This window comes from Aptenodytes patagonicus, chromosome 5 (assembly GCF_965638725.1).
Source record: "Aptenodytes patagonicus chromosome 5, bAptPat1.pri.cur, whole genome shotgun sequence".
NCBI lineage: Eukaryota > Metazoa > Chordata > Aves > Sphenisciformes > Spheniscidae > Aptenodytes > Aptenodytes patagonicus.
Genome location: NC_134953.1, coordinates 6,902,344 through 6,927,803, shown reverse-complemented (window position 1 = coordinate 6,927,803; position 25,460 = coordinate 6,902,344). Strand labels below are relative to the sequence as shown.

The following is a 25,460-nucleotide window of genomic DNA, read 5'->3' as shown; positions in this document are numbered from 1 at the left end:
TACCCTACCTTTTCCTCTTCAGAGTACTATAACGTAAATGGGATCATATTTATAGCTGGTTTAAGAATCTCAAAGTCTCTAGCCACCACAAGGTGGTATATGTATCCTGTAAAAGGGAAACTGTTGCTGCTAAAGGGTGAAAAGCGAATTCTAGCACTGAAAGTTGTCCTTTGACAGGGCACACATACGTCCGTCTTGCACCTTAGCTCATGCATAAAAGCAAGTACTTGTTGTCTTGGCTACTTCAGCAGGACTAGAGAAGTAGTAGGTTAGTTTTGTTCTGTAGAAAGCAGAGGATACGGTTCGTGCATTCTAGGAGAAATAAAGACTGCACTGTCTTTTCAGCCAGAAATTTAGGAATCCAGGACTTAACTGTCAAGTCATTTAGAAAAGCCCAAGCATAGTTATACAGCTGATGAGTTTTAGAGACACTGACCAATGTGTGTGTGTTATGCATTCTTCTTTCTGGCTAAATCAGTAAGTGACACGTCATTTCAACTCTCGTTACAGAGTTTGGGTTTTTAAGTTGTAAAGACACACAGGCAGGGTCTACACCGCCCTACGTAGCACAGGTCAATGACGCAGCTAGAGTATTCCTTGACCTAACTTGCTAAACCACATTGCCAGACAGCTTCAGCACAGTGTACCAACCTTGGTTCAACAGCCATCCTTATTCAAGCTACCCAAAATGTTCATCTAATCTTGCAGAATGCAATTTTAGGTCCTTCGAGAAAGACTCAGCAGATGATAACTTGTCTGTTCAGCATAAACCACGTGATGGCACTAGAAGACCAGACAGAATATATGGTTCTAAACTGGGCTTGGCACACGGGTAGGTACATGCTTTGGCTATCAAAAGTTAAGCTTTCCCCAGCTTGTCTTAGCGCGGTCTTTCTTTCCAAATAGGATGGCGAGGAGTTTGGGCTGAACCCTGAATGCAAAATATAGTGATAATTAGTCTTGTCTTTAGTCTCCGGAGATCCCTGATATTCACCAAAGTCAAAGTCTTCACATAAAGCTTCTCAGAACTATCAGAGCATGCCAAAGCATGTTTTCTCACAAGCTGAATTAGATAAGCCTGGGTCTAGTATCAAGAATGTCCTTGGAAGTCTAGATTCCCATGGCAGTGGGCACAATGACAAGTTTAGAAAAGGTTTCCTTTTGGAACATGAACTTTTGAAGTTCCTGAGAAGCAGCAGCCATATGGTGATACAGAGACACAGAAATTAAATGGTTCAGGTTAAGATTCTGTCTGTGTCAACTGATCATTTGAATGGCAGTCCCCAAGATTTGGCACAGACCTAAGCAGAAACATCACACTTATTAGTAACATAATTTCATTGTATAAACCAGCCCAGGTTTATCAGTGGCTACGTGCCTCTCTTCACTCTAATTCACTTGAGTCTCCAGTACAAAAAATGCTTGGACCATTTGTCTGCTGTTCATGTAGCAATCTACCAAAAGCAGCTAAACCTGAAAAAATGCAAAATTCTATTTCCTTACATTTAGAAAGATCATATCCATTTTTTTTTTCCAGACAGCTGCCTATAAACTCAAAAGCTATTTTAATGTAATTATATTTAATCAAATTATGATCTTCATTTGCTGGAAGTACAGGCAACAGTATAATAATAGAGAAACTGATTCACAGTGGAAAATACACTGCAAGTGTCACTTTCTCTAAATATTATACAATTAGTACACTAAATCCTGTGTACATCATTGAATATGTAAATTGATATCTTCTACTTGACAGCAGATTCTTACAAACAACATTAATTCTTACAAAAGCTACTCATTGTTTCAAGAAGTTTCATACAACAGTCTGTGATTTTATTTACCTTGGGAAAAAAACCACACCCCACCCCCCCAAAAAAAAAAAAAAGAAAAAAAAAGGAAAGAAAGAAAGAAATGCATTAAGCAATTGTGGAAGCAAACCAACCCAACTGGGGCACCACGACCAAAGCAAGCCCTGTAATAGTATAATGACCTTTAATGAGTGTCTGGGGAAACAATACAGTCCTAGCATAAAAGGCAAAGGGCAAAACCCATCATGGCTCCACTGACACTAATTCAAAATGATTTTCAGAACAACTAAAGAATGTAAGAGAGGTAATCTGATCCACCAATCTGACCTCACTTTGATTCTGGGGCCCTGCTGCTGCCATTTCTAATTGTCAAACACTCTGCATTTCACATCTGCTCATATTTAATGAAAAGCTGACTCTCACCGCCATTCTTTGAGTTAACTAGCTCTGTCAAGATGGGCATCATACGACCCCTGTGTACTGCAAAGAAAACACACTGATTTCTATTGAAGCCTTGCCAGTGAAACGTTGCATGTGTGTATATATATATTTTAATTTGAAAAGAAAGCTTATGCTGCTTTGCAAAGAGCATGAATTGGTATTGATTTTCGTACTTATTATTAGCAGTCAAAGGTGACTGGTCTCACAAGGGGAAGAGTGAGATCTCTTTTGATTTGATGGAGTGATGAAGGGGGGAAAAGGCCCTTGAAAGATAGGATGCTAAAAATCCTCAAGCTGTCAATATCACTTATCCTTCAAAATATGACATAGATCTCACGTGTTTCCCAACAGGATTGGTTTTGGTGGCAATAATACCATTATTGTGGAGGTTTTTGGCTCAGCAGGCAACACAATCAAAAATGTTTACTTTATCTGCCTCTGTAGAGTCTTAAGTGAACTTGAAAGCTATGGTAAACCTACAAATTACGGTTTTTCTCTCCTTGCCAAACAGTGCTAATGGCAGAAATTTTACCCATTTGTAGAGGACATATTCATTTAGCCTGGTCTGGTTGCTGTTAACACCGGTGCCGGGACCCAACCGCATACTCTCTGCACTAGTCCGTATTAATGCAAACTATACTAGGCACTGTGTTACTGAGGCTGTTAGGCTGTGTAAGTAACACTGCCTGCAGTAACTCTCAATCCAGGAAGATTTCTTGTTCACTTTTCTTAATAAAATAAGTTTTGCTATGTTTTATTATGATAAAGGCCTCTTTAAAGGATAAAACCTCCTGTAACTTAGAATAGGACTTAAAACTGGGAAGCATCTCCCCTGAGGTGGTGCACGAGTTGCGACCAAGTAGATAAAAAGGGCATTGAGAGTGCTTATACACATATACAGAGAGAAGATTTCTGGTAAAATCTCTAAGAAATCCTATTAGAGTCAGTTTAATTGACACAGTCTTCAGACAGAAAATGCTAACAAAAATCATAGTATTGTTATATACTCCACATTTGTGTCTGGAAAAATAGTTCAAATGTCAAAATAGTTAGAGCAAAGTCATTGACCACTTGGACTATATACTGCAATACACATATGGTATAAAAAGGCAGCCAGATGCATAATCTACTAACTACATTGTACTCTTAGTAGTGGAAAGCATTTTTATCCGTGATGACTTGTCATGTAAAAGTGGACATGCTTCCTGATCAAAATTCCTAATACTCCTTATAGACGTATCTGAATAATTTTACAGTTTTTCTTTGCCATTTGGGTAGGGAAAGGAAAACAGTTCCTGTCCCAAGACATAGTTTTGCCTGTTATGAATGTCTAAAGAGGATAAGAAAATGAAAAAAAAATCACCATTTTATTTAACGATTTTCCTCAATTGTTGACATCACACTGATAAAGGAAGATTTAGAATCCCTGCCGCTTGCCCAAAGAATTAATGGCTACGCAGAATTGTTCTAACTTGTCAGTCTTCTCCCTCTCAACTCTGATCTTTCAGAAGAGCTTTTGGGGCATATTCCAGAATAGTACTGTCCTATGGGACAGATCCTACAGTTAATTTCAAAAAGTTTGCATCAGGAAGTTTGCATCAGGCTAGCCCTTCTAAAAAGGCACTACAAAAAGTACAACCATTTTTACTAAGAGTTCTTACTAAGCATCACATGGAAAGTCCTGCCTTATTGAGAATGAAGGGTTACAAACAAAACCAGAGATAATGGCAGCAGTATAGAATAGAATTCCAGCTACTACAGTTCAGCTACTAAGTTGTACCCTATATATTTATTCCCTGCCTACTGTATGCTGCTCCAGTGCCAGCACTATTAAAGCTGTCCACTTAGCACCAGTCGCATATTTAGACACAGGCCTGTTCCTCCACTGAAGCACTTATTGTTTAATTAATGACAATTTATATTGTATGAATTAAATAAAAAAGATGTCACCAAACTGCACTACTAAGGTCCTGCATGCTATTGCGAGAGCATGCTTCATAAAGAGCACACAAAGCAAAATAATGAATTACATTTTTCATATTAAAAATAAATTAAAACAGAAATATAAATACAGAGCTGTATTAAAATTTGGGTTTGACTTTTTTAAAAAGCATCAGCCCAGTAAAACTCACAGAACTACAATGTACGACACAAGACGGGGATGATACCACAGACACCACAGACATGGAACAGCATGTGTTGGTGTTAAAACTTACAGGCACGTAAACTGGTGGAGCAATCATTAACAGAGACAGAAGAAAGTGGGAAGGCTCTCTCAAGGGTGTCCATGTTACTATGTACACTGCCTGACATGCAAGAGCAGTCACGCTCAGAGCGTCCGCAATCAAAACAACATGCCAGTTTCATTCTCTTGTAGATGGACATCTTGGCTATAACCATGTGTTGGATGGGAGGAGAGGAAGAGCAGCAGGTTAATGGCAAGGTTATATATATAACAAGGCAGCTGGAAGGTAATTTAAGGGATTTAATACAGGCCTTAGTTTACGATAACAGTCTTGACCCAGGAAAAAAAAAATGCAATGAGATTATTGATAACACTTTGGCTGTACATTAAAAGTAGGGCAAAAGATAAATTGCTCTTTATTTCTGTTCAGTCTTATAGGGTGACCGCAGACATGGGGAAGAATTACTGTTTACAGTCAAGTGTTTGGATCAAAAAAGAACATAGTAAAAGCAGAGAATCCTAAGAATATATTTTTCCCTTGGCACAATTAATACTACTGGGCTAAAATGAAAAGAAAAATCTGAAGTTGCTAATCCATTAGACATTTTTGGCCTATCCCGCTTCCTGTAAAAATCAAAGACTTTTATATATCTCTATATATATGTATGTATACACACACAAAAACACACATACACATATATTCTTACATACACACACTCACACACACATATACGTTATACACATACATACATATATATACATATATATAAATATATTTATTCTTAAACATATGCTAATAATTTCTCTGTATTAAACTGTGCCAGGGAACTCCTTTATTGCAATAAATGACACATTACTAAAGAGTTACAAGATGTTCATAAAATTTTCTGAAAAATTTACTTCATTTACATTATATCTCCAGGAATTCAAATTAACTCTTGACAGAATACCAAAATTTGCCCATATAAGAGACACAACTAATAATGGTAAATATGCTTGACATTAAAATCAGTTCACAAATAAGGCATCACCAAAAGCACACAGAGCATTGGTCCACCGAAACATGCTGAACCAATCGTCGGCACGTTTTCTGCTCTAGATTCAAGGCGGATCGAGAACCAAACAACCGAATGTAGAATTAGGGGCTAATCCCAAAAGGAGTGCCAGGTTAGAACAGAACATTTATATCCTTCAGGCATGGGAATGTCCTTGTTATGTATGTCTAGAAATATACAGCATCCTGGTTTATAACTGCATGTGTAATTACCGTCGTGCAACTTTGTATGTTACCTGCCTCACGGGCACGTTTAAGCCTGAAGAAATGCAAAGGCCACTTAGATTGTTTCACATGTTGCACTGAACCAACGCTTTTGGTAATGGTTTAGATTGAACTGACTCAATTATACTAAAAACAAAACAGAACACTGACAGGCAAAAACAAAACCTTAAAAGCAAATGCAGAAAAAAGGTAATGTTTCTCTGGCCTGTACCTTCAGTTTAGGATGTCTTTTTTGCATTATGGTAATGACATTAAATTTTAGATGATTTCTCTTATTTTTTTCCCAGTTTCTTAATGCCACAGTCACCAGGGAAGAGGGATTGAAATCGCTCAAATGGGTCAAGTCCTGTTCTAAGGCCTTGATGACTTGCCATACAGTATACTTGTCAAGCAAGGGTAACATTATGATTGTGGAAAACAGGCATTGAGGGAGATGAATGAGTGATCTCTTCAGCAGCGACTCCATTCCTCTAAAACTTTGCTCACATGACTAGTGCCATGTTCTTTTAGCATCCTAGTAGAGTTATCTTACAGCTGTTCAGAAAGTCATCATGCAGCATCAGGCTTGTTCATTGCATGGTACATCATTCCTCAGAGCTTGGCTTTTAGTAAGAAGGTTTCCACTGCAGCTTTTGATGCATACACATTCAAACTACACAGAAAATTCAAAACAGCGTTTGTTTTCCCATGGTTTCCCTCTGTCTAACTCTTCCCAACACTTTCTTTGAAATTGAAAAGTTGGGCAGAAAAAGAAAAGTGAAATATGTTACCAAGAATGTGGAAGTCTTTCCATTATGCCTATTTTATTGTTTTCACTTTAAGGAGATGAAAGAAAAATAAAGGGCATTTGTGAGACACACTAACAGTAGGTGAGGTAAAAGGCAGGCCCATTTTGTTTTAATTATAGCTGTTTTGAAGGACTTTTTCTAATCAAATGCTGTAGCAAAACACACTGCTCAGAAATTCTCAACTGCTATGTCATTGGTTAGTAACAGTCCCTGGTTTTCGTTTACTTGTAGCCATATCTTGTCAACAGTCAATAATAGGACAGGACACATTTATGAAAATTAAAAGAAATCATCCTTTAGGGCAAAGAGGGTTGGGAAGGAAAAATTTTTTGTACCATTTTCATCAGACTTAAACCAATGAGGTGGGAAATTTAAGCCCTTCTGTTCAACAGGGGAAGGACTCCATGGCGCTTCTCAAAAGCAATGCCCTTTCAGGGACTGTTTTTAACTATTATTATCAGTTGTTCTGGAGATCATGCATCATTTTAATATTTCACATCATTAACATGCAGGAAACAGGCTTGGACCTGGAAATATAAGTAGCAGAAAGGACTTGCTATAAGGGTTTCAACCAGTATATAAGCAACTGCATATCAGAGCAATACATTTTGGAAAGAAAACATGCTGTTACTCTTCATTCCTTTTATACAGTCATTGTTACATTCATACCAAATACAATACTTATTTTCTTTTAAATCAAACAAAACATGGATTATTAGTAGGGATGACTAGTGACAAGATCAAAGACAAAGACAGAAATGATTTTAAATGGTTCAGCCACACAAATACCATTTCCTAGAAAACTTCCATAAACATTAACAAAAAATGGGAATCATCAGAGAGACAGGGGGACCTTAAGAACAGCCTCTGGGTGGGTGTTAAATTCATTTGACACCTGTAGCACCTGCGTAAGAATCAACTCATTTCTATTCATAGAAATGTTATGGATGTTGGATAGAACTGTTATGGATGTTGGATAGAATTGTTATTTGCAACTAGTGAAAATGTAACTTGGGACATGAAGAAAATTACTTCCCTATTTTCAATTGAATGGACAAAAAGGAAGAGCAGATCCTTCTACTTAGTATGATGACAATCCCACAGCATTTGTAAAATGAATTAGTAAAAATATCAGGGGAAGTTATCATGGACACGGAAATCAGACTACTTAAATAATTTACTGACAAAACAAGGCATATATGAACTAGTCATTTTCTGATTTGTTAAGAGCAAAAGGAAAGCAAAATTTCTGTCAATTGTTTATAAAGTAAATCAATACTTTTAAAAACTTTTTTTGTTGCAATTTTTCTCAGAAGGCAATAGCCTTCCATTCTAATAAGGAAGGAATGTGCCTTAGATGTCTAAGCTTCTAGCAGTACCTTGCTTTCTGATCTCAAAAACTCAAAAAGTCCAGTCAAAATTTCTAGATTGTCTGGATCTGAGGTGTTACTTAGAGTTCACAAACAGTAATGGGAAATAATTCCAGCTGCAAAAATAAGCAAAGGAAACTGCAGATTATTCTCTACCTAAGATGTCAAGGAACAGCTCCTTTTTTTAAAAGCAAGCAGAACAACGTCTCCCTTCATCTTTGCTGATTTTCTTTTCTTTTTTTTTTTTTTTTTTTAAACCATACAGTCTACCCAATCCTGGCATTCCACCCATCACTAGAGCAGTTTTCCTTGTGACCTCAACGGTAACAAAAAGTAGATCTACGAGGACATCTAGTGGATCTCTATGAGGTAACAGCTGGTTAAGAAGATGATGAACTGGAGGTTTCTTGACCAGCAAATGGTAAAAAAAGGTCCCACTACACTTAAGAATTGAAATGCATACAGTGTCATTTCAATTCATCAAGTTCTCATGATCCGCACTATGAGGAAAATAACAGCAGCATTAAAGGACGACCAGACTGATTTGATCGCCTTTTAGCAATGCTGGTTAGCGTCATGAGACTGAGCTATTGAAAGGACTTCCCCCAGCACAATTTCAGTTTCCTGAAAAATACAGCAGCGTATCTTAAACTGTTTGTGAGAGTTTATTTTCTCTTAACACAACAGACAAAGCTATCTCTCCGTTATTTATTTTTTACAGAACAACTTCAAGACCACCAAGTCAGCTTGTTCACTATCTTGCAATTTTTGCAATCAAAGGCAATTGGTTAGTGGTTTGCTATAATTCATACGGTGCTGTTCTTTGTCAAAACTGTAGAAACAGCAGGTGACCTGAGTGGACGTTTTGCCCTATTTTAGTAGCTATAAGAATGACTCACAGGTTTTGAAGTAATGGCACATTTATAGACCAATTCATTTTAATTTGCAAATCTGATCATGACCTTTCCTTCATTACCTTAAAGAAGACTCTCAGCCAGTGTGCTCTCAAAGCTAACTGCATTTCTGAACAAACTGAAGCTATTGGGGAAATGGAAAAAACCAAGTCAAAGTCACATGACTTTTTCTTTTTTAATACTCTCTTAGCATAAAGAGCTCTTTTATTTGTTTATTTATTACTATTTAAACTAATTTCTCTGGTCCAGAAAGGCCTCAACATAGCAACATATTTACAATAAATACATCGCTTCAAATAAATCCAAATTACTTCCAGTATTTTGCCTCAAAGTCAATAGGATTCATCATTTTATCCATAGGAATTAGTTTCTTTCTGGTTTATTATTAAGTATTGATTCTTATCGTGCTGACCTGTTCACAATCTGCTTTTCTGTGCTGCCCCATCTTTCTGCCTTGTCACTCTATTGGCTGAAAATAGATCTCTGGAGAAACTTCTGTTCTCTGTTTGAATGCTTTCTACCACAACAGGATCTCAAATCCTTTAGTGTAGTTTGCAGGTACCACAATAAGATAAATAGTAAATAATGGTAATCATAATGAAGGCCATCACAATTCCAAGATGGCTAGCACTTTATCTTGCAACTCCAGGAGTGTCAACTTTTCCTTGATTCTTTGCAAGATCCTATGGTGCGTACAGCTGAGAGGGGAAAAAATATCTCAGTCCTGATTAAGACCTGAAGTGTTATCACACAATAAATTCGGAATATCTGGTGAAATGTTGAAAAAGTCTCATAGCCCCACTTATTTAGAATAGCTGCAGTTATACGGTATGGTTAGCAGTCTCAATCTGGCACAGTAATGCCTCACTGCAGCTATGAAATATTTGATCCCTTTTGCTGTTTGAAAGAACAAGCCCGTATAATCCCAACACTGCCCTATCACCAGGACGTTTCTTTGCAGCACTTGTCTTTCTAAGTAGCAAATTATTTCCATGTCCCAAATGCTGTGTTTATTTAAATTATCACAACTGTACACACTGAAAGTGGCTGACGAGAGCCTTCACAAATTCTGTACACTTTAAAGTGGTATGACTTAGATTGACATGAAGTGGTCTATAAAGTTCATATTCTATATATAATAATAAAGTAAAACTTTACAGCTTAGGTCCTGAAAAGTCAGTGTGGCTCTACTCATGTAATTAATTTCGAAACAAGCAAGCTGGGGAAAATAATCACTGTAGCTTGTTTCCTGTCGAAGATATCTGTAGTTTATACATTAGAAGTTAGCCACACAGTTAATTCATTGTCTGGCTTTACCCCCATCTCCTTGGTTTTTTTGCCGATGGGGAGAAAGGAGTTAGATCAGGACAACAACAGACTGCTGTGTTGCTCTTTTTGACAGCTATGCAATGGAAAAGACAAAGCACGAAAAAATTGAACACAGGTCTGACAATGAATTGCACTTAACCAGGCAAACAGTGCTATAGTGGTAATTACCCCAGCCTAACCGATATCCCTAAAAATTCATGAGCTGTCTCTAGAATCGTTTCAAGGAAATGCCATTGCCAAGATCTCATTTTCAAATCGGGATAAAAAATAAGGTTGTGGAAAAAAAAGGGGCAAAAAGGTGGAAGAGGGGAAAACTGCTGTATTTTCTTCAACGTCACCCTAATCTCCGTGGGTGTAAACGATGAGAAACTTGTGGGTATGACGTCACTGCTACATGCAACATAAATAAAGAAAAGAACCAAAATACTGAACAAAAATACTCTCTGCTAGAGAAAGACAGGTTGGACCGCACTCTGGGCTACAGGGAACCCATTTTTACTCACAATAGATCACTATCAGTGTGCAGTTAAAATATAGTAGGGGCCGTGTTCCAAGGCAGCAAGAGGAAAAATAAATCAAAAGTTTGTCAATTGTCATAGATTACAAGAAATTCCTTCAAACACATCAATGTACACATGATATGTCCCCTCTGGGGTTCAGCCCCCACCATTCACAGCAAGCACTGTCACTGGAAAAAATATATAGAGAATTAGAGCATAGCTGTTGCACAAAATGAAAGAAACAGGAGGAGCAGGTCATCCAGTTTAGAGATACCATCCCAACGTGGCTGCATTTTATATAAATATATACATGTATTTGGCCCCTTGCTGCAAAAACTACAGTTAAATGGAATAGGAAAGAGATTGAAAACATTAAAAAAAATATTAACAATCTGTGAATAAAATTTCCACACAAGCATTTCTCTGGACAGTGTGACATCAGCATTCATATGTTATTCAGGGCGTGGGATGGGCAAGGAGAAAGGGATGGCAAAGAAACTGCAAAAGGAAAGCGAGGTTACTTTAATTATCCCTGGCCTTGTGGAAACGTACTGATCTGCCCTGATTATTAATATTAGGCCTAACAGGTTTGGACAAATGGCTATGTAGGTCAGACTCACGTTTAGACCCCAACAATACCACGAGCTAATGTTCAGACAGTATCTAAACTGATGTGCAACCTCAGATGCATTATTTAAAGAATGTGGTTTTCAAGTGTCACGGGAAGCTGCATTAATTAATGCCACCATAATTAAGTTTTCCACGTAAAGATATTCTTTCACATTTAATTCACCTGAATGTGTCAATATTTTTACATACAACCTTTCATTTCATCTTACATATTTTCCGCATTCAGCTGCCTCTAATTGCTATGTTACTCGCTAATTAAAATATATATTTATCATATAGGACTACATATACTCGTGTGTGACTATTTGCAGTGTCTTTGAAAATCAAATCGACATATTAGCTGTTGACGGATCAGTTGACAGTTTCCTAATTCAATAGGGAAAGAGTTTTCTTAATTTATGCTTTGTTTTGGTTAGACTGCATTTTTAAGACCAATGATTTGTGTAGCTTACAGATGGATAACATAGTTAGGATTTTCAAAAGTGATTAGTGATTTGAAAGCTAAAGCTAAGACATTTTATGTGAATAATAAACTGCACTAAAGACTTACCTTTAAAAAGAATCAGGTCCCATAAAAGGGATCTCAAGATTGTCATCAAAATTTGAGAGACCAAAAATCACTAATTACTGTTGAAACTTTTCATTTAAATTTTTTGCTGACCGACAGAACTTTAAAAGCAAAGCAACTGTATTATTCCTAATAGTTGTGAGCATGCTCCTAAGCGGAAGCTGTTCTCAGCCGCACTGAGAGCTGCCAGCTATCGTGGTACCTGTGACCATACGCGTGTGTATGTCGGAAAGGAGGGGGGAGAGGGCAAATGGGGGGGAGAGGGAGAGGGGAGACAATGAAAGGGAAATTTAAGATTTTACTCTCACTGACCTTTTTTTTTTTTTTTTTTTCTTTTTCACCTGACTCAGAGGATTCCCTCCTCAGTGTTCAGTGCTCACTGCAGCAGCTCCGACAGCCGCCTCCTCCAGCCTCGCTAACCCCATCATTTTGTTTCTTCATCTGTCCAACACCCTTTCATTTAGTGGACTGATACGTGTGACCATGGAGCATTTCCTAGTGCCACACGCAGAAGTTGTCACTCTCGCCTCTCCACGGCCCTACTGCTGGTCACATATCCATTGTGTTGGCTGGATCACAGGATACTCTGTTTTCTCCCTGGTTTCCTAGTACTGAGGAGGCTACACTGATTTTCATTAACGTGTAATAAAGGGCTCTTGCCCTTTCTACTGTGAATTCCTGATTCCTAGCTTCCAACAGATTTCAATGAAAAGCGTAGATCTCGCATTAAAGTGACAGCTCTTCGGGAATTTATTTTTTTTTATAATCAGCACGTGTGAAAAGCATACACTATGTGAAGGAAGAGTAGAGAAGAAAATACAAAATAGACAGGACTTTTTTGACAGAATCAGATAAAATTAAACAGGTAACATATTTCTCTTTAACTGTTGCGTAATTTGGAAAAAAGATTGGGTTTGAGAGTTACAGGCACCCCGAGGCATCTGTAACTGGCTTTACCAGAACTTACTCAGCAGGCTCATTGGCTTTGGCAGCAGTTCAAAGGGCACGTTCTCACGTGGATAAACTGTTCTTGAACAATTTTTTTCCAATATGTTAGGCAACGCATACATTCCTTCCACATCAGGCATGCTTTCCATGTGCTTTGCTCTCCTTGTGGCTACTGGGAGGATAAATACCATTTTCTGTCAGTGTTTCAGCTGCTTTCTCTCAATTATACTACTTTGTTCCACACTCCTGTCTTTTGCGGGGAGAGGAGTTTCTTTAAAAACTCCAGTGACATATTTTTTCTTTTTAAAATCACCTTCAAGAATTCATCAATTTCAGGCACCCCTTAAAGAAGGAGAAGGTGCAGTTTAGGCTTTCTTCTATCCTCTAAGACAGTGCAGTGATAACTGACTGCATCTCTAAATAGGAGAGGTTTTTTCCCTTTTAAAAGTAATGGTAAAATAGACATGATCAAGCTCTTCTGAGATCTTTCAATTTACCTAATCAGTACTTTTGAACTGAATGATCTTTTTCATGGCAGAATACCATGGAATGCACATAAATATTCAGAAATCCATTGAGAAATGGATCCCTAAATCCTTTTGCTATCGGTATTACAAATATGCATGGGTCAAACACATCCTTGGCCAAAATGTGGTTGTGATAGTTCCTGCAAAAAGTCCTTTCAAAGTATATATAGATAAAATGCTAATTTCTATATATTTATAAAAATACAGATACAAAGTCTGATCTCAATTCCAAAACTCAATTATTTCCTCATGCAAAATTTTCCAAACAATTTAAAGAGCAGACCTAAGAACTTAACTAAACCAAATATTATCATTACAGCTATGGAATCTTCTAAAAGGATATATGTAAGAGGCACTAATATTTAATTTCTTCCAGACAGTCCCTTCCTCCAGTAAAACTGATCGTTTATTTCAATAATAATTTATTTCAATAGTTATATGATGGAATATTATTCCCTAGTTTCTTCTTTTACAGAATCATGTTCAGCAAGATAGACAGAAGTTTTTTACTTTACAGAAATCTATTGAAATTACTGGATTTCTGCATGGTATGAATGAGAGCAGAACTTCACTGTTAGCTCATTCTTAACTCGGAAACCTCCACAATTAGATCTAGCTTGATTTAATTCTTCAGGTTTTGTTAGCTCTAGACCCTAATGGACTTTTTAATGAAGAAACAGGTGTGAGTGGTGCGAAATGTAATAAAAATATATGGACTTCAGAAATGCAAATGGCACTTACTATGTTGCCGTGCATTTATTTCTTAGCTTTTCTGTGCCACTGTGTAAAACACGTAAACGCATGTACAGATATTCTTCAAGGCTGAACAGTTCATGAAAAGGAGAGGAAGGGAGTAATAGAAATATTACTTACGCCGTTTGCAGCCACATTTTTTTATCCTTTTGGGATCCGTGATGTCATCATGACAGGCCTTGCAGTAAAAAAATGCCCTAGAGAGACAGAATGGGAAAACTGACACATTTCTTAATCCATACAAATGAAATTAGGCCCACATTTCCTCTTGTTGCAGTGCCAAATTAATGAAACATGCCAGCACTAATTTCCTTTAATCTTTGAAAAGGTTTAGGCATTTAAAGTAGGAAGTATTTGCTGCAAGACCATTAATTTCAAACATAAGACTCCAAATTAGTGTTTCTTTCAATATACTTTTATTTGAAGAGTAATTGGGAGGATGATAATTATGACACAGTATATCAGTTCATTGGCCTTTCATCTTAGAAAAAAGAGCATCCAATGAATTTTGTCACAAAAATATGTATATAATGAATTCTCTGTTCTTATCGGATATACCAGATTTATTTATTTTTTTTTTAAGACTGTCTATCACCCTGGGCCAATTTATCAGCCTGGTCTCAAGTAGGACTTCATTTTGGATGCAATGAGAGATTGAAATGAGATCAATGTGACAATAACATCAGACATGCTATTTATCAAAAAAACCCAACCAAAACCAGAAAGGCAAAATCCTATCAAAATAAGTTCCTAAAGGAACATATAAATGAAAGAACTGAAATAATCTTGATTCAGACTATTTTTTTGTCTTTTATACCAGAATAGAGCAGAACCATTTTAGTTTTGAACAGACAAAAGCCAAAATTTCAAAAAAAAACCCCCCTCAATTAACAAGGTGAACCATCTAGGTTTCCATTTAGTGCTTTTGGTTATGAACTTCTACTTTTGTATCAAATGGCTCACCACTAGGTGAAACACAAGGAGAACTAAGGAAGTGAGAAAGGGTAAACATTTGACTTTATATAAGATTAAAACAGAAGTCCAATTTAATAAATATGCATCAGACTGTCCACAGGAGAGTTTAATCATGCCTGTCAAGTCAACATGTCACGTAAGGCTGCTGTGACACATTTCATGAGGATCAGACAGCTGCCCTCTAGCTGGACAGTCACAGTTTCTCAGGATTCTTGCTGGCATAACAAATTAAACATACTTTTTAACCTGCTGAAATTTCCCTGTACTTATCCACATTCAGAATTTGTCTGCTCCGTGCCTATCTTCCCAACCCTCTCTCATTGCATACTTCTCAACACAAACTGGCAGTAAGAACCAAAGGTGCCACTTTGCAACCACCCATGGATTTTGCCGACAGTACTGTTCACAGATTTAGGATGGTTGGATTGCTACAACAGTATGGGGGTCACTGGAACAGAACAATCTACAGTCCAAAATATAAAAAGAAAAATAAACAATATTAATACACAGCCTCTAACAGTTCAGCTAGGATGATCACTACTAATGCTTTTTAGGTTAATTAGGCAGTGTCCACCACAGGTGGAACTACATTAAAGGATATGTTGAGAAATATGAACTAGATACCTAATTCAAATAGTTATGGATTTATCTAAGTTATTTTACACCTCTGAATAATGGCCCAGGTAAAGTGGCCCATTAGGAGAAAGGTAGCAGGTCTAGCATATGAGATATGGACCAGAGAATACAAATTTAAATTTGCAGTAAGACCTCACTGAATGTTATTAAAATTTCTAAAATCAAGATAGCATGCAAGCTACTGATGGAAGATGCAAGTCCTAAACGTAGCAGACTTAATTTCTCTAAGAAACTTCTAGGAAGATTACTCTTTCAGACTGTGAAATTGTCTTACTATTTCCAAGAAGCAAAATGTAAAATGAAAAAGCCTTCTCTGAGCATTTGTATACTCAGCTGCAGAAAATTTCTGGTCTTCAAAATATTCAAGTTCCAACAAAAAGAACACAAACTGCCTCCAAGGAAATGAGAATAAAATATTTTGCAAACCATGAGTTATTGTCAAGACATAAGCAAGGAGGAGAGAACTGCCTCCAATTTTTACAATTTCTCCCCAATCCAGCTGTAAGCCCCGTATCGAACAAGAATCCACTATCACAAATATTCCCTCACAAAACTTCATGACACGAATTGGGAGATAGGTCATTTCTACAGATCATGTTCCTGAAGTCCACTGCAGGACAAATGTCCTAAAGAGTACCTTCAATCCTATGTGCAACGTCAAGAGCAAACGCCTGAAGTGATTGCTGTAATAAAATTATCCTTCTATACAATTGGGTTGAATTAAGTGGATTGGATTTGAAGCATGTGAATTTCTGACGTTAGTACTAACATGTAAATGAATAAAGAATAATAAAGATGCAATTCATATAGTTTGCATTAAACACTCAACATTTTATATGAAGCTATTTACCTAGGCATAATTGTGTCTATGTATAATTGTTTCTAATGTGAAACTATTGTTCTAAAAATGCAAAAGTCGTTCTACAAGAAGAGTAATTGAACATCGCATGTTATATTTCACTGTGAAATGTGTATTTGGTAAATATGAATAGCTTTAGCTTAAAGGAGGTGAAATTTCTCCATTAGCATGTAACACAAAACCAGAATAATTTAATTTGCATTTCAGGTATATAACATGTTTAATTTTGCTTTAATAAAAAATCCTTTTTTTCCCCCTCCAAAAGACCTCAATTTTAAAACATTTTTCTGACTGATTCATAGCTGAAAAGGGTGAAATCAACACTTTACATAATTGGTTTTGTTAGTTGAAACACATCTGATAATCATTTGCTTTGCACAGAACAGCTAAGAAATGTGGTAAGGGAGGCAGCATGTTTCTAAACAAAGCCTTCTGCAAAAAACAAGGCAGAATTGGGAATTTTGTTTCAGCTTGCTATTAGATGAAACACGCTAGGTGAATGATGTCTAAATTTTCTCTAAACACATTAATAGCAGTCAACTTCTGCCTGTTAAAAATGCTATGCCAGCTAATCTTTACTTACAGTCTGAAATAATTTCATAGGAGAGGGTAAAATGCCTTATAAATGAAAAAAGCTCGCATCTCAGTAAAGGAATGTGAAGACAGTTCTGTATATTCAAATGGAGAAAAGCACCAGAGAGGAAAAGAGCTATACGCTGAAAGGCAGCATACCTGAGGCAATGCTGGATGCAAATACTCCAAAGACGGTGCTAGAAATAGGAGAGGACAGGAGCACTGGTGTGCTTCACCTAGCCAAAAACTATCTTAGCTATATTAACAACACGAGAATTCAAGTTCTCGGTGATTTCACTGTTTTGATGCTTTGACCCTTTAAATATTCATGGCAAACATGCATTGCTTAAATATTATTTTCACCGTAGTTTAATCATAAAAAGTTTAGGACTTAGTAAAGGTTATCACTTGCATATTTCATCATTCTAAGTATAGGATTTAGTTAAAGTGTCTATCTCAAGGAGAACATCAAGTAAAAATCCGATTCTTGATAGCATGACTTACAACAAAAATACAAATTATGAGGAAGCACTCAGCTGCAAGTATTCCTTTTCTTATTTTTTTTTTAAATCTTACAGACATTGAATAATTATTTCTTTTAAAAATTAATTTTCTCACATTGCTATTTTACTCCTTCCAAGCATATTACAATCCTAACAAGCAAGAGTACACACGTTTGGTCCTAAACACAATACCATAAAACCCTTTTCATTCAACCCAAATCTAATATGGCCAAGTACAACGAACCAATGAAGTTGTCTACAATGGTTGGGATATACTGCGCTGTTGTAGTTTGATTTATTATTATAAGGCCATAGAGTATGTAGCTCCAGTAAAGAAAAATGACAAGAACATAAATATTATTCTGCTAATGCAATTACCGAATGAATACAGTAGCTTGCTCACATCAAATATTTGCTAGTCCATGTAAATAAGAACTACTCTAAACCTGAAGCTCGGACAAAACTGTAATCCCTGTCCTCTCTCAAAGTAATTCCACTGAGACAAATTAATTAATGAAATCAAAATATTTTACATTGTCTAGTAGGATTCAGAAAAAAAGCCTCTTCATTTCTTTTCACATCTGCTGTAAAATTATTTCATTTCCTTGATATTTAGGACTGTAGTTAAGAAAATGGCATGCACACATGGCTGGTTCACTAGAGTACCAACTCAATTCCCCCGATAATCTTTAAACAGTTAATAACAAAAATTAGGTGAGGTGTTTACACGTAAAGAAAAAACAGAACTTAAATACTATATGTTTAAATTTAAAGATAAAAATACATGAATTACCTTTTTACTTCTTTGGCATCACTTGCAATGAAGAATCCTAAAGTACCTTCTTGAATCTTGACATGGTTTCCAGGATTGATTAATATACTGCTCAGTGAAACAAGAACAAAAACAACAAAACCACAGGTTTAAATTACTGTTAACTGAATGTTCCAAAATAGCTTTATTTGGTTCTGTTATAGGGGACCCACTAGTTAGGAAAGGCTGCAAGGAAATTTTAAGCCATTCTTCCTTGAGACTTCCAATCAAATAACAGTTTCACGTGCTTTTTACAAAACCTTAAGTTTGAGACAGTCACATGCCTCCACCTATAATCACATCATTTAAGTGTTTACATCTGTTTTCTTACGTTTTTGCATTAAATATAGACTATAGAAAATAACAAAGCCTCTCAGAAATGTGATGTGTGAAGCTGAGCATTTCAGCTTTCTTGCTCTGTCATGCCAAGTGGTGAAAAATTCACGATATGGTGAAAAGGGAAGAACCAGCAACCACCACTCAATAACAATACAAAATATTATTTAAGAAGCTAAACCCTTTGATGCAAATTTTTGCCAATTTCTAGTGAAATAGAATGTTAATGGGACCCCTATCTGGACATGTAATATTATTGTTTAAAATAATAAATGCACACATACACTCAAGGGGAATGGTACAAGACAACCAGTCACGATAGCTGAAAAAACATAAAATGAATAGAAAATTTTTAAAACACTGCTATGCAGCCATGGAAGAACAAAGATAACCCAACCACACTGACTAAATTTGATGAAGGAAATTATAAACAGCTATCAAGAAGTGAGGTACTCCATGTCTCTCTATGAAATACCTTTTCTGTTGTCATAATAATTTACCACTAGATTTTAGGTAAGGCAATTTGCAAAGTACCAAGCTAAATATGAATATACCGATAGAGATAGATGTAAATATATTCTCCAATAAGTTTTATTAATGTGTAATACAACTAAGCTTTTGACCTGCTAAAACTTAATAAAGCTTGTCAAAGGTTCTCTCTTTTTTGCCTTTTATTAAAGCTTAGACTTTGTAAGTCAAAATGTAGTAATGGCACACAGATGCAATTTACAGTAAATAAAGACTACCAGCAATTTAAATGCTTGTGGATTTAGCAAAAACTGATTTTGGGGAAGTATATATATACAAAAATAAATAAAGCACATTTCTGAACAGACAGACATTACTAAAATTTGAAGGCCAAAACTCTTCCATGTTATTGTTAGGAGGGAAAATGGGTCTCAGCAGATCTCTTATTCAAGACATTATTTATTATCTATACATTAATAATAAACTAGTGTGACAAAAACTCTACCTGAAAGCTTTATAATGAGCACATTGTTTTGCGTGATTGCACATGCCCACAAGGCCCTATGAAAAGAGTATGCAGGCTGCAAAATAAAGCGCTCACGAGTTAGGAATTAAAAGGTTGATCATGCAGCCCCCATTATGTAGACGTTACGATACAATTCTTGATTTAATAGCCACGAACTACTTTTATCTCACAATCTGGAACTTCATTCAGTGGTGTTTTACTGCCATTACTCCAGACATGGCTTCATGTAGTTTATCTTTCTTTAAAATCAGCATCACATTTTTCGTATGTGTTTTTCTGCAGTGTTCATCACTATAGCATGCAAAAGATTCACAAATACATAATTTATTTTACAAGAAGAATGAAGATATAGTATTATCCCATTTTACAGATGAGAGATTAAGTCACTATGAGATATAGCAGCTATTAATTTGGGATGCCTACAGGCCATTTTTTGTAAGTATTTAGCATTGCATAGCTCCATATACACCTTGCAGGGACTTTTGCTGTGAGAATGCTCAGCATTTCCAAAAGCCCAGCCTCTGGTTCCCAAAATAATAAACACTTAATCAGAAGTCACCTGTAAAAGGTTTGGTTTAAATTATTAGCTCACTCTTACACAGCTATTCTGTGGCAGAGGCTGGAACAGAAATTAAATCTCAAAGAAAGCATCTACTCAGATATCCTTCCTTTTCCTTCATTCACAGTTTCAAGCTTTGCAACAAAAAGGAGAGAACTACAGAAAATGGAAGTCACCACCACAGAAAGCAGGTTCATCCCCACAGCACACTTCAGTAGTATTGCAAAAAATGAAATGTGATGGTGCATATAACACCTACATTATGCACGCAGATAAATGGGATGAATTAAAGTTGCACAGCTAAACTTCACATCTGGCATTTCTTTTGTCAGTGTATTGGGCTTAATGGTTGCGCTTGCAACTGAAACATTTACCTCATGCGGTTTTAAAATGCAATTTCACAGGTTTTAAAATGGAATAAAACAGACAGGAAAAAAGCCCCAACAACCCCACAAGAATTTCTTCATATGAAACCAGTCACTCAAGTCACAAACAGGTCCGAAAACTTAGATTCCCTGCACAAACTTTTGTCACTCGAGGCAACAGAGCACTTACTAGCTGCTACAGAGCTACCTTAACAGGCCATCGCTAAGGGAGATGAGACATACACTCTACCAGTGCACTCAGAAAAAAGTTGAGAATGGCCTACCGTAAGCCTGCGAGCCTATGTGAGCCCAGATAAGTCACTTCTCGAGAACCAGGAGAGAATCTTTCTGCAACTAGCTCTCCAAAGTCCTTCTGCCAAAACTTTCTATCATGTCCGTAACTGCAGCCGTGTTTCAGTCTCTACCTTTCCTCTTCCCTGTCTGCTAAATTCTGCCATTGTGCTGAGAATTTAGCTGTTAAACTCAAAAATCTTCCACTGATGCTAGTCTCATTTATTTCTACTATGCTGTTCCTTCTAAAATATGCAAAGACTTGTAACATGGTTAGGGTTGGCTATTTTTCTTAGGTACAAATGGGTACTGCTCTGCCAGAAAAATACTTCTTTTGCCCTTATTTCATTCTTTGCCCTTAATCACGGAAGTATTACATGCAGCTTTTCAGTGAAGACAGCTGAACGCATTTCTTTACATAGACCCACCTTCTTTTTTTTTCTCCTCATCCCATTCTTGGAGATAGATAAACCATACCCAAACAGTAAAAAATCCTACCAGAAGCTCAACAACCCGAACTCCACAAGCTGAGGTAACCACCAGATATGTAAATGTTCACTCCCCCTCATAGAACTTAAAATTTGACAAAGTAATAAGCAAATGAAGCAGTTCTTTTAAGAGAGAGTGAGCATAATCTTAAATCAGAAGTAACTGGCTTCATTTAGGATGTAATGAATTGTGAGCATGATTTTGTATCTCAAGGTTTTCTGAGACACATGAAATCAATTCAAATGGGTCAGTGTATAGACTTTATTTTTGTCACATCTTATACTTCATTCACATATACTTATTTTCACAAGCACAATGTATTTATAGCCACAAAATATAGATGTGATCGCAGTTAATGCAATATGACCTCAGCAGCAAAATCTTCTGTTGGGAATAAAAATTAATTTGCCCCATCACTGCTATTGGCAAAGAGTTACAGCAAAGGCTCATAAAGCTTTGGGTTTATATACACACTGATATTTAACCAGAACAAAATCATGAGCAATTTCTACTGAGTCTATGTGGATTTATTAAATATGCTGCTTATTAAAGCAGCAATTGAATTATTTCTTATGAGACCTGTAGTGTCATTAGCTAAAGTTATGCTTTGGTAAGCACTCACTCTAATATATACAGCAAGGGAAATGTTTTGAAGAATAGAATATAGGGAACAAAGAGGATAGAAAAAAATAAAACAGGCTTTTGAGCATACCAAGAAGAATGCATCCATCAGTTATTTAGAGATGCATGTATCTGTTTAAGCAGCTCATGAAAATATGCGTGCACATATATATATATATCCCCACAGTTGAGAAGTACATGGCAAAGTAAATAGGAGTTTTAAGAGAGAAAGCTTCAGCTAATGTCTCATTTTTATGTATCTCCAAGACTGGGGAGTTTTGCAGATATAGGAAGATGTAGGAAAAGGGAAAAAAAGCACAGAAACTCATTACGTTTAATAGCAATAGATATAGCTAATCCATATGCATTCTGTGCCACGCATTGGAAAAAATGCTGTTGAAAATGACACCCCTGATTTTTCCAAATACATGTTTTTATCGTAAAATATAATTTTTTTTAATCTCCTAAATCAGCTCATGAAATCAAGCAAGAAATGCCAAATACTCCAGAAGCTTCTAAGATCTTGATCAAATTTTATAACTTTATAACATTTCTAGTTTAGGTTACCTCAGAAACTAATCAAGTAATAGCAAGTTCAAAAAACTTTCAGTCATAATTTCCTTAACAATTCCAGTTCCAGAAATACATTCCTCAGGACAAAGCTCTTCATGAGAGGGGCCACATGTCACAGCAAAAAAAAAGATTCTCTTTTGACTTGCTTGCTCCTTCACACATGAATATTTAGAACACAGGGCAATTACAGCCATGTAAATTGAATATGCGTAAATTAAATATGATTTAACGTCTTTAACAGAAATTTAATGTACTTCACCAGCATGAACTTAGGAGAAGCCAGTTCCATTACTCTATGATAATACAACAATTTGTAAGCCACTTGTGGAATAGAATATGCAGTTTGGATACCTCTGCTTTACACTTATCCGACACCTAGCAAAAGTTAGTCCGTTTGCTAAACAAGATTCACTTGGTGACCAGATGCAAGATCATGCATCTAAGAGCAATGACAATGTCACACATCAAAAATGCAGAAATCATCCTTGAATTCAGTTGTGCTCTCAGGAATCATCGAACGAATCATACAGTGGTTTGGGTTGGAAGGGACCTTTAAAGATCTAGTTCCAACCCCCCCTGTCACGGTAAGGGATATTTTTCGCTATAACAGATCGCTCAAAGCCCCATCCAACCTGACATTGAACACTTGAAGCTCAGGAAAGAATGAGGACAAAAGCATCTATACAGTTGAAACTGAGTTCCCAGACTGACTGAAATATAAGCAGGTGAAGCACAAATGGGAATTAGTGCACATTGAGATGCACCGTTTAAAAAAAAATGAAAAATTCAAATGTGGTCAGAAAAATTCTAGACGAACGCTTATGGACCTCTTTACACAGATTGTTCGATGAAAAGTTATGATAGGACATGATGACATTTTCATGTCAGTGGAGAATAGGTATCTGTTAGTAACTCTGACGGTGGGTTAATTTTGATCAATTTACTCACTTGTTGGATTATATCTTTCTGACGTTTTAAGTATACATGCTACCTTCAGTAAAATACAGACACATGTAAATATCTGTTCATCCATTCTTATTTACCTGAAACTACCCCAGAACATGAGCATTGCTCAATACCTTTTTGGTATGAGTGCATGGATGATTGGCTGCACAACACAACAATATTGTGACCTAGATAAAGAATACCATATTATGTCTTCCTTTAAAGCGTTAAAAGTGAGCTAAGGTTTTGATTAGTAATTGCGGGTCTTCCATGTTTTGCTGAACTTAAAGGTATTTGATGGAGAACCGGATAGTTGGAGGTTTGAACTGTAGGATAATTTGTGAAATGACACTTTGGGGCAGGACTAATTCCCTCCAACTATTTATTTTTTACTCATTTCTGCTATTGGGTGATTTTTATTTGTCTCCTGCTTTCAAATATCATACGCGTTGGAGTCCAATTATGTTTCTTGGGTTGAAACAGCATTAGAAAGTTTGCTGGCTGGTATCTCTTTATATTCTCAGAATATTTAAAACATTATTTCTAATAAATTTTCAGTATACAAACATTTCAATAGAAAACGAAAAATATTTCCTGTAGCTTTCTATAATATTCAGCTATCTCCTATGTGAACCACATGGAAGAAACAACCAATCAGCTTTAGAGTCTGAACCATCGTTACACTGTATGTATTTATTGGTAGGCCACTTGCTACGTGGCATGGCTCCACAATTTGCTTTGCAGAGCTTGAAACTGAGATTACTGCTGAAGTTGTAAACGGACATAACTTTGAACTCTTAATCTAGACACAGCATTTATACAGTAGATGACTCTCAGATTTGTATAACTGCCAGTCTTCTCAGAGAAAAAATGAGGGATCTTATTAAGATGGAAGAGGTGCAGTAAAGGTCTTAAAGCTGAGCTGACAAAGGCACGTGGAGATGCCCAGCCAGTACAACACAGAAAATAGGCAAGGGTAAAAACATTTTAGCAGCGCTATATGAAGACTAAAAACTGGAAGACATAGATAAGGTCAATCAGTGAAGACGTAGACTGGAAGAGTTCTTTTAAGAATTTTCCTTGTCAGCAGCCTCAGTTATGTGCTATCCTTGTTTGTTCTTACTTTCAAGATTACATTTTAGACAGCACTAACGGTGGGATTCATCTCATCTGTCTTAGAATGGAAGCTGCTTTCACGAACTGTCTCTTCCCTTGCAATTGTGGACCAAGTGTGGGTAACTAAAAGGAGATTAGACATCTAACATTTAGACTGATGAAGTTAGGTGAGATGAATCCCATTATCAGTGATCAATTGAACAGTTCATCCCTGCATCAAGGAAACTTGTCTTATTCAGTAACACTCTCTTTTTTTTTTCAGATTTATGGCTACCCTTGTAACTGCCATCATCCTTGTCTAAAAACAAGAAAAGATCAATTGTTGAATTAAATGAAACACAAATGGCAAAATTTTGACTAAACAAATTACAAAAGCTGTAACAACTCTGTTTTAAACCTTGTGGTAGATGTACTGTACCATTCCCCGTGCGACTGAAACAGTAGCAATATCATCTAGTAATCAGGAAGATATAATATTGTTTAAGTACTATTAATACATTATCTAAAACAAGACTATGTGGTATTACTGACTATAGCCACCACATTTTTAAATAAAACCAGCTGTTATCCTTGATTGTTGCATGCCATGCCCAGATGAAATGCACCACTATTAGCGTAACAGCCTTTTAAAATGTGCCATGTCATTCACACAACTATAGAATTAGAACTACAGAATCAGTTTGAGACAGTATTTTTTGTTTCAGGGTATGTTTTGAAGTGGAGTGTGAGGGTAGGTGCACAAATCCCACAGTGGGAGTTGTGTGCATACCAGCT

At 36.5% G+C, this 25,460-nt stretch overlaps 1 protein-coding gene across 30 annotated transcripts in view; it reads right to left on the bottom strand.

Annotated features, from left to right (window-relative positions):
• KCNMA1 (potassium calcium-activated channel subfamily M alpha 1) overlaps positions 1-25,460 on the bottom strand; it is a 519,886-nt gene that overhangs the window by 91,834 nt on the left and 402,592 nt on the right. For 28 of the 30 annotated variants that reach the window (XM_076338440.1, XM_076338419.1, XM_076338420.1 and 25 more), the window contains 2 exons: positions 18,380-18,466; positions 14,161-14,237 (listed from right to left, as the gene is read on the bottom strand). In XM_076338440.1, the coding sequence (XP_076194555.1) occupies positions 14,161-14,237; positions 18,380-18,466 (164 nt within the window). Of the gene's footprint in view, positions 1-4,465; positions 4,640-14,160; positions 14,238-18,379; positions 18,467-25,460 lie in introns of all 30 variants that reach the window. The other 2 variants (XM_076338441.1, XM_076338442.1) reach the window with 1 other exon arrangement.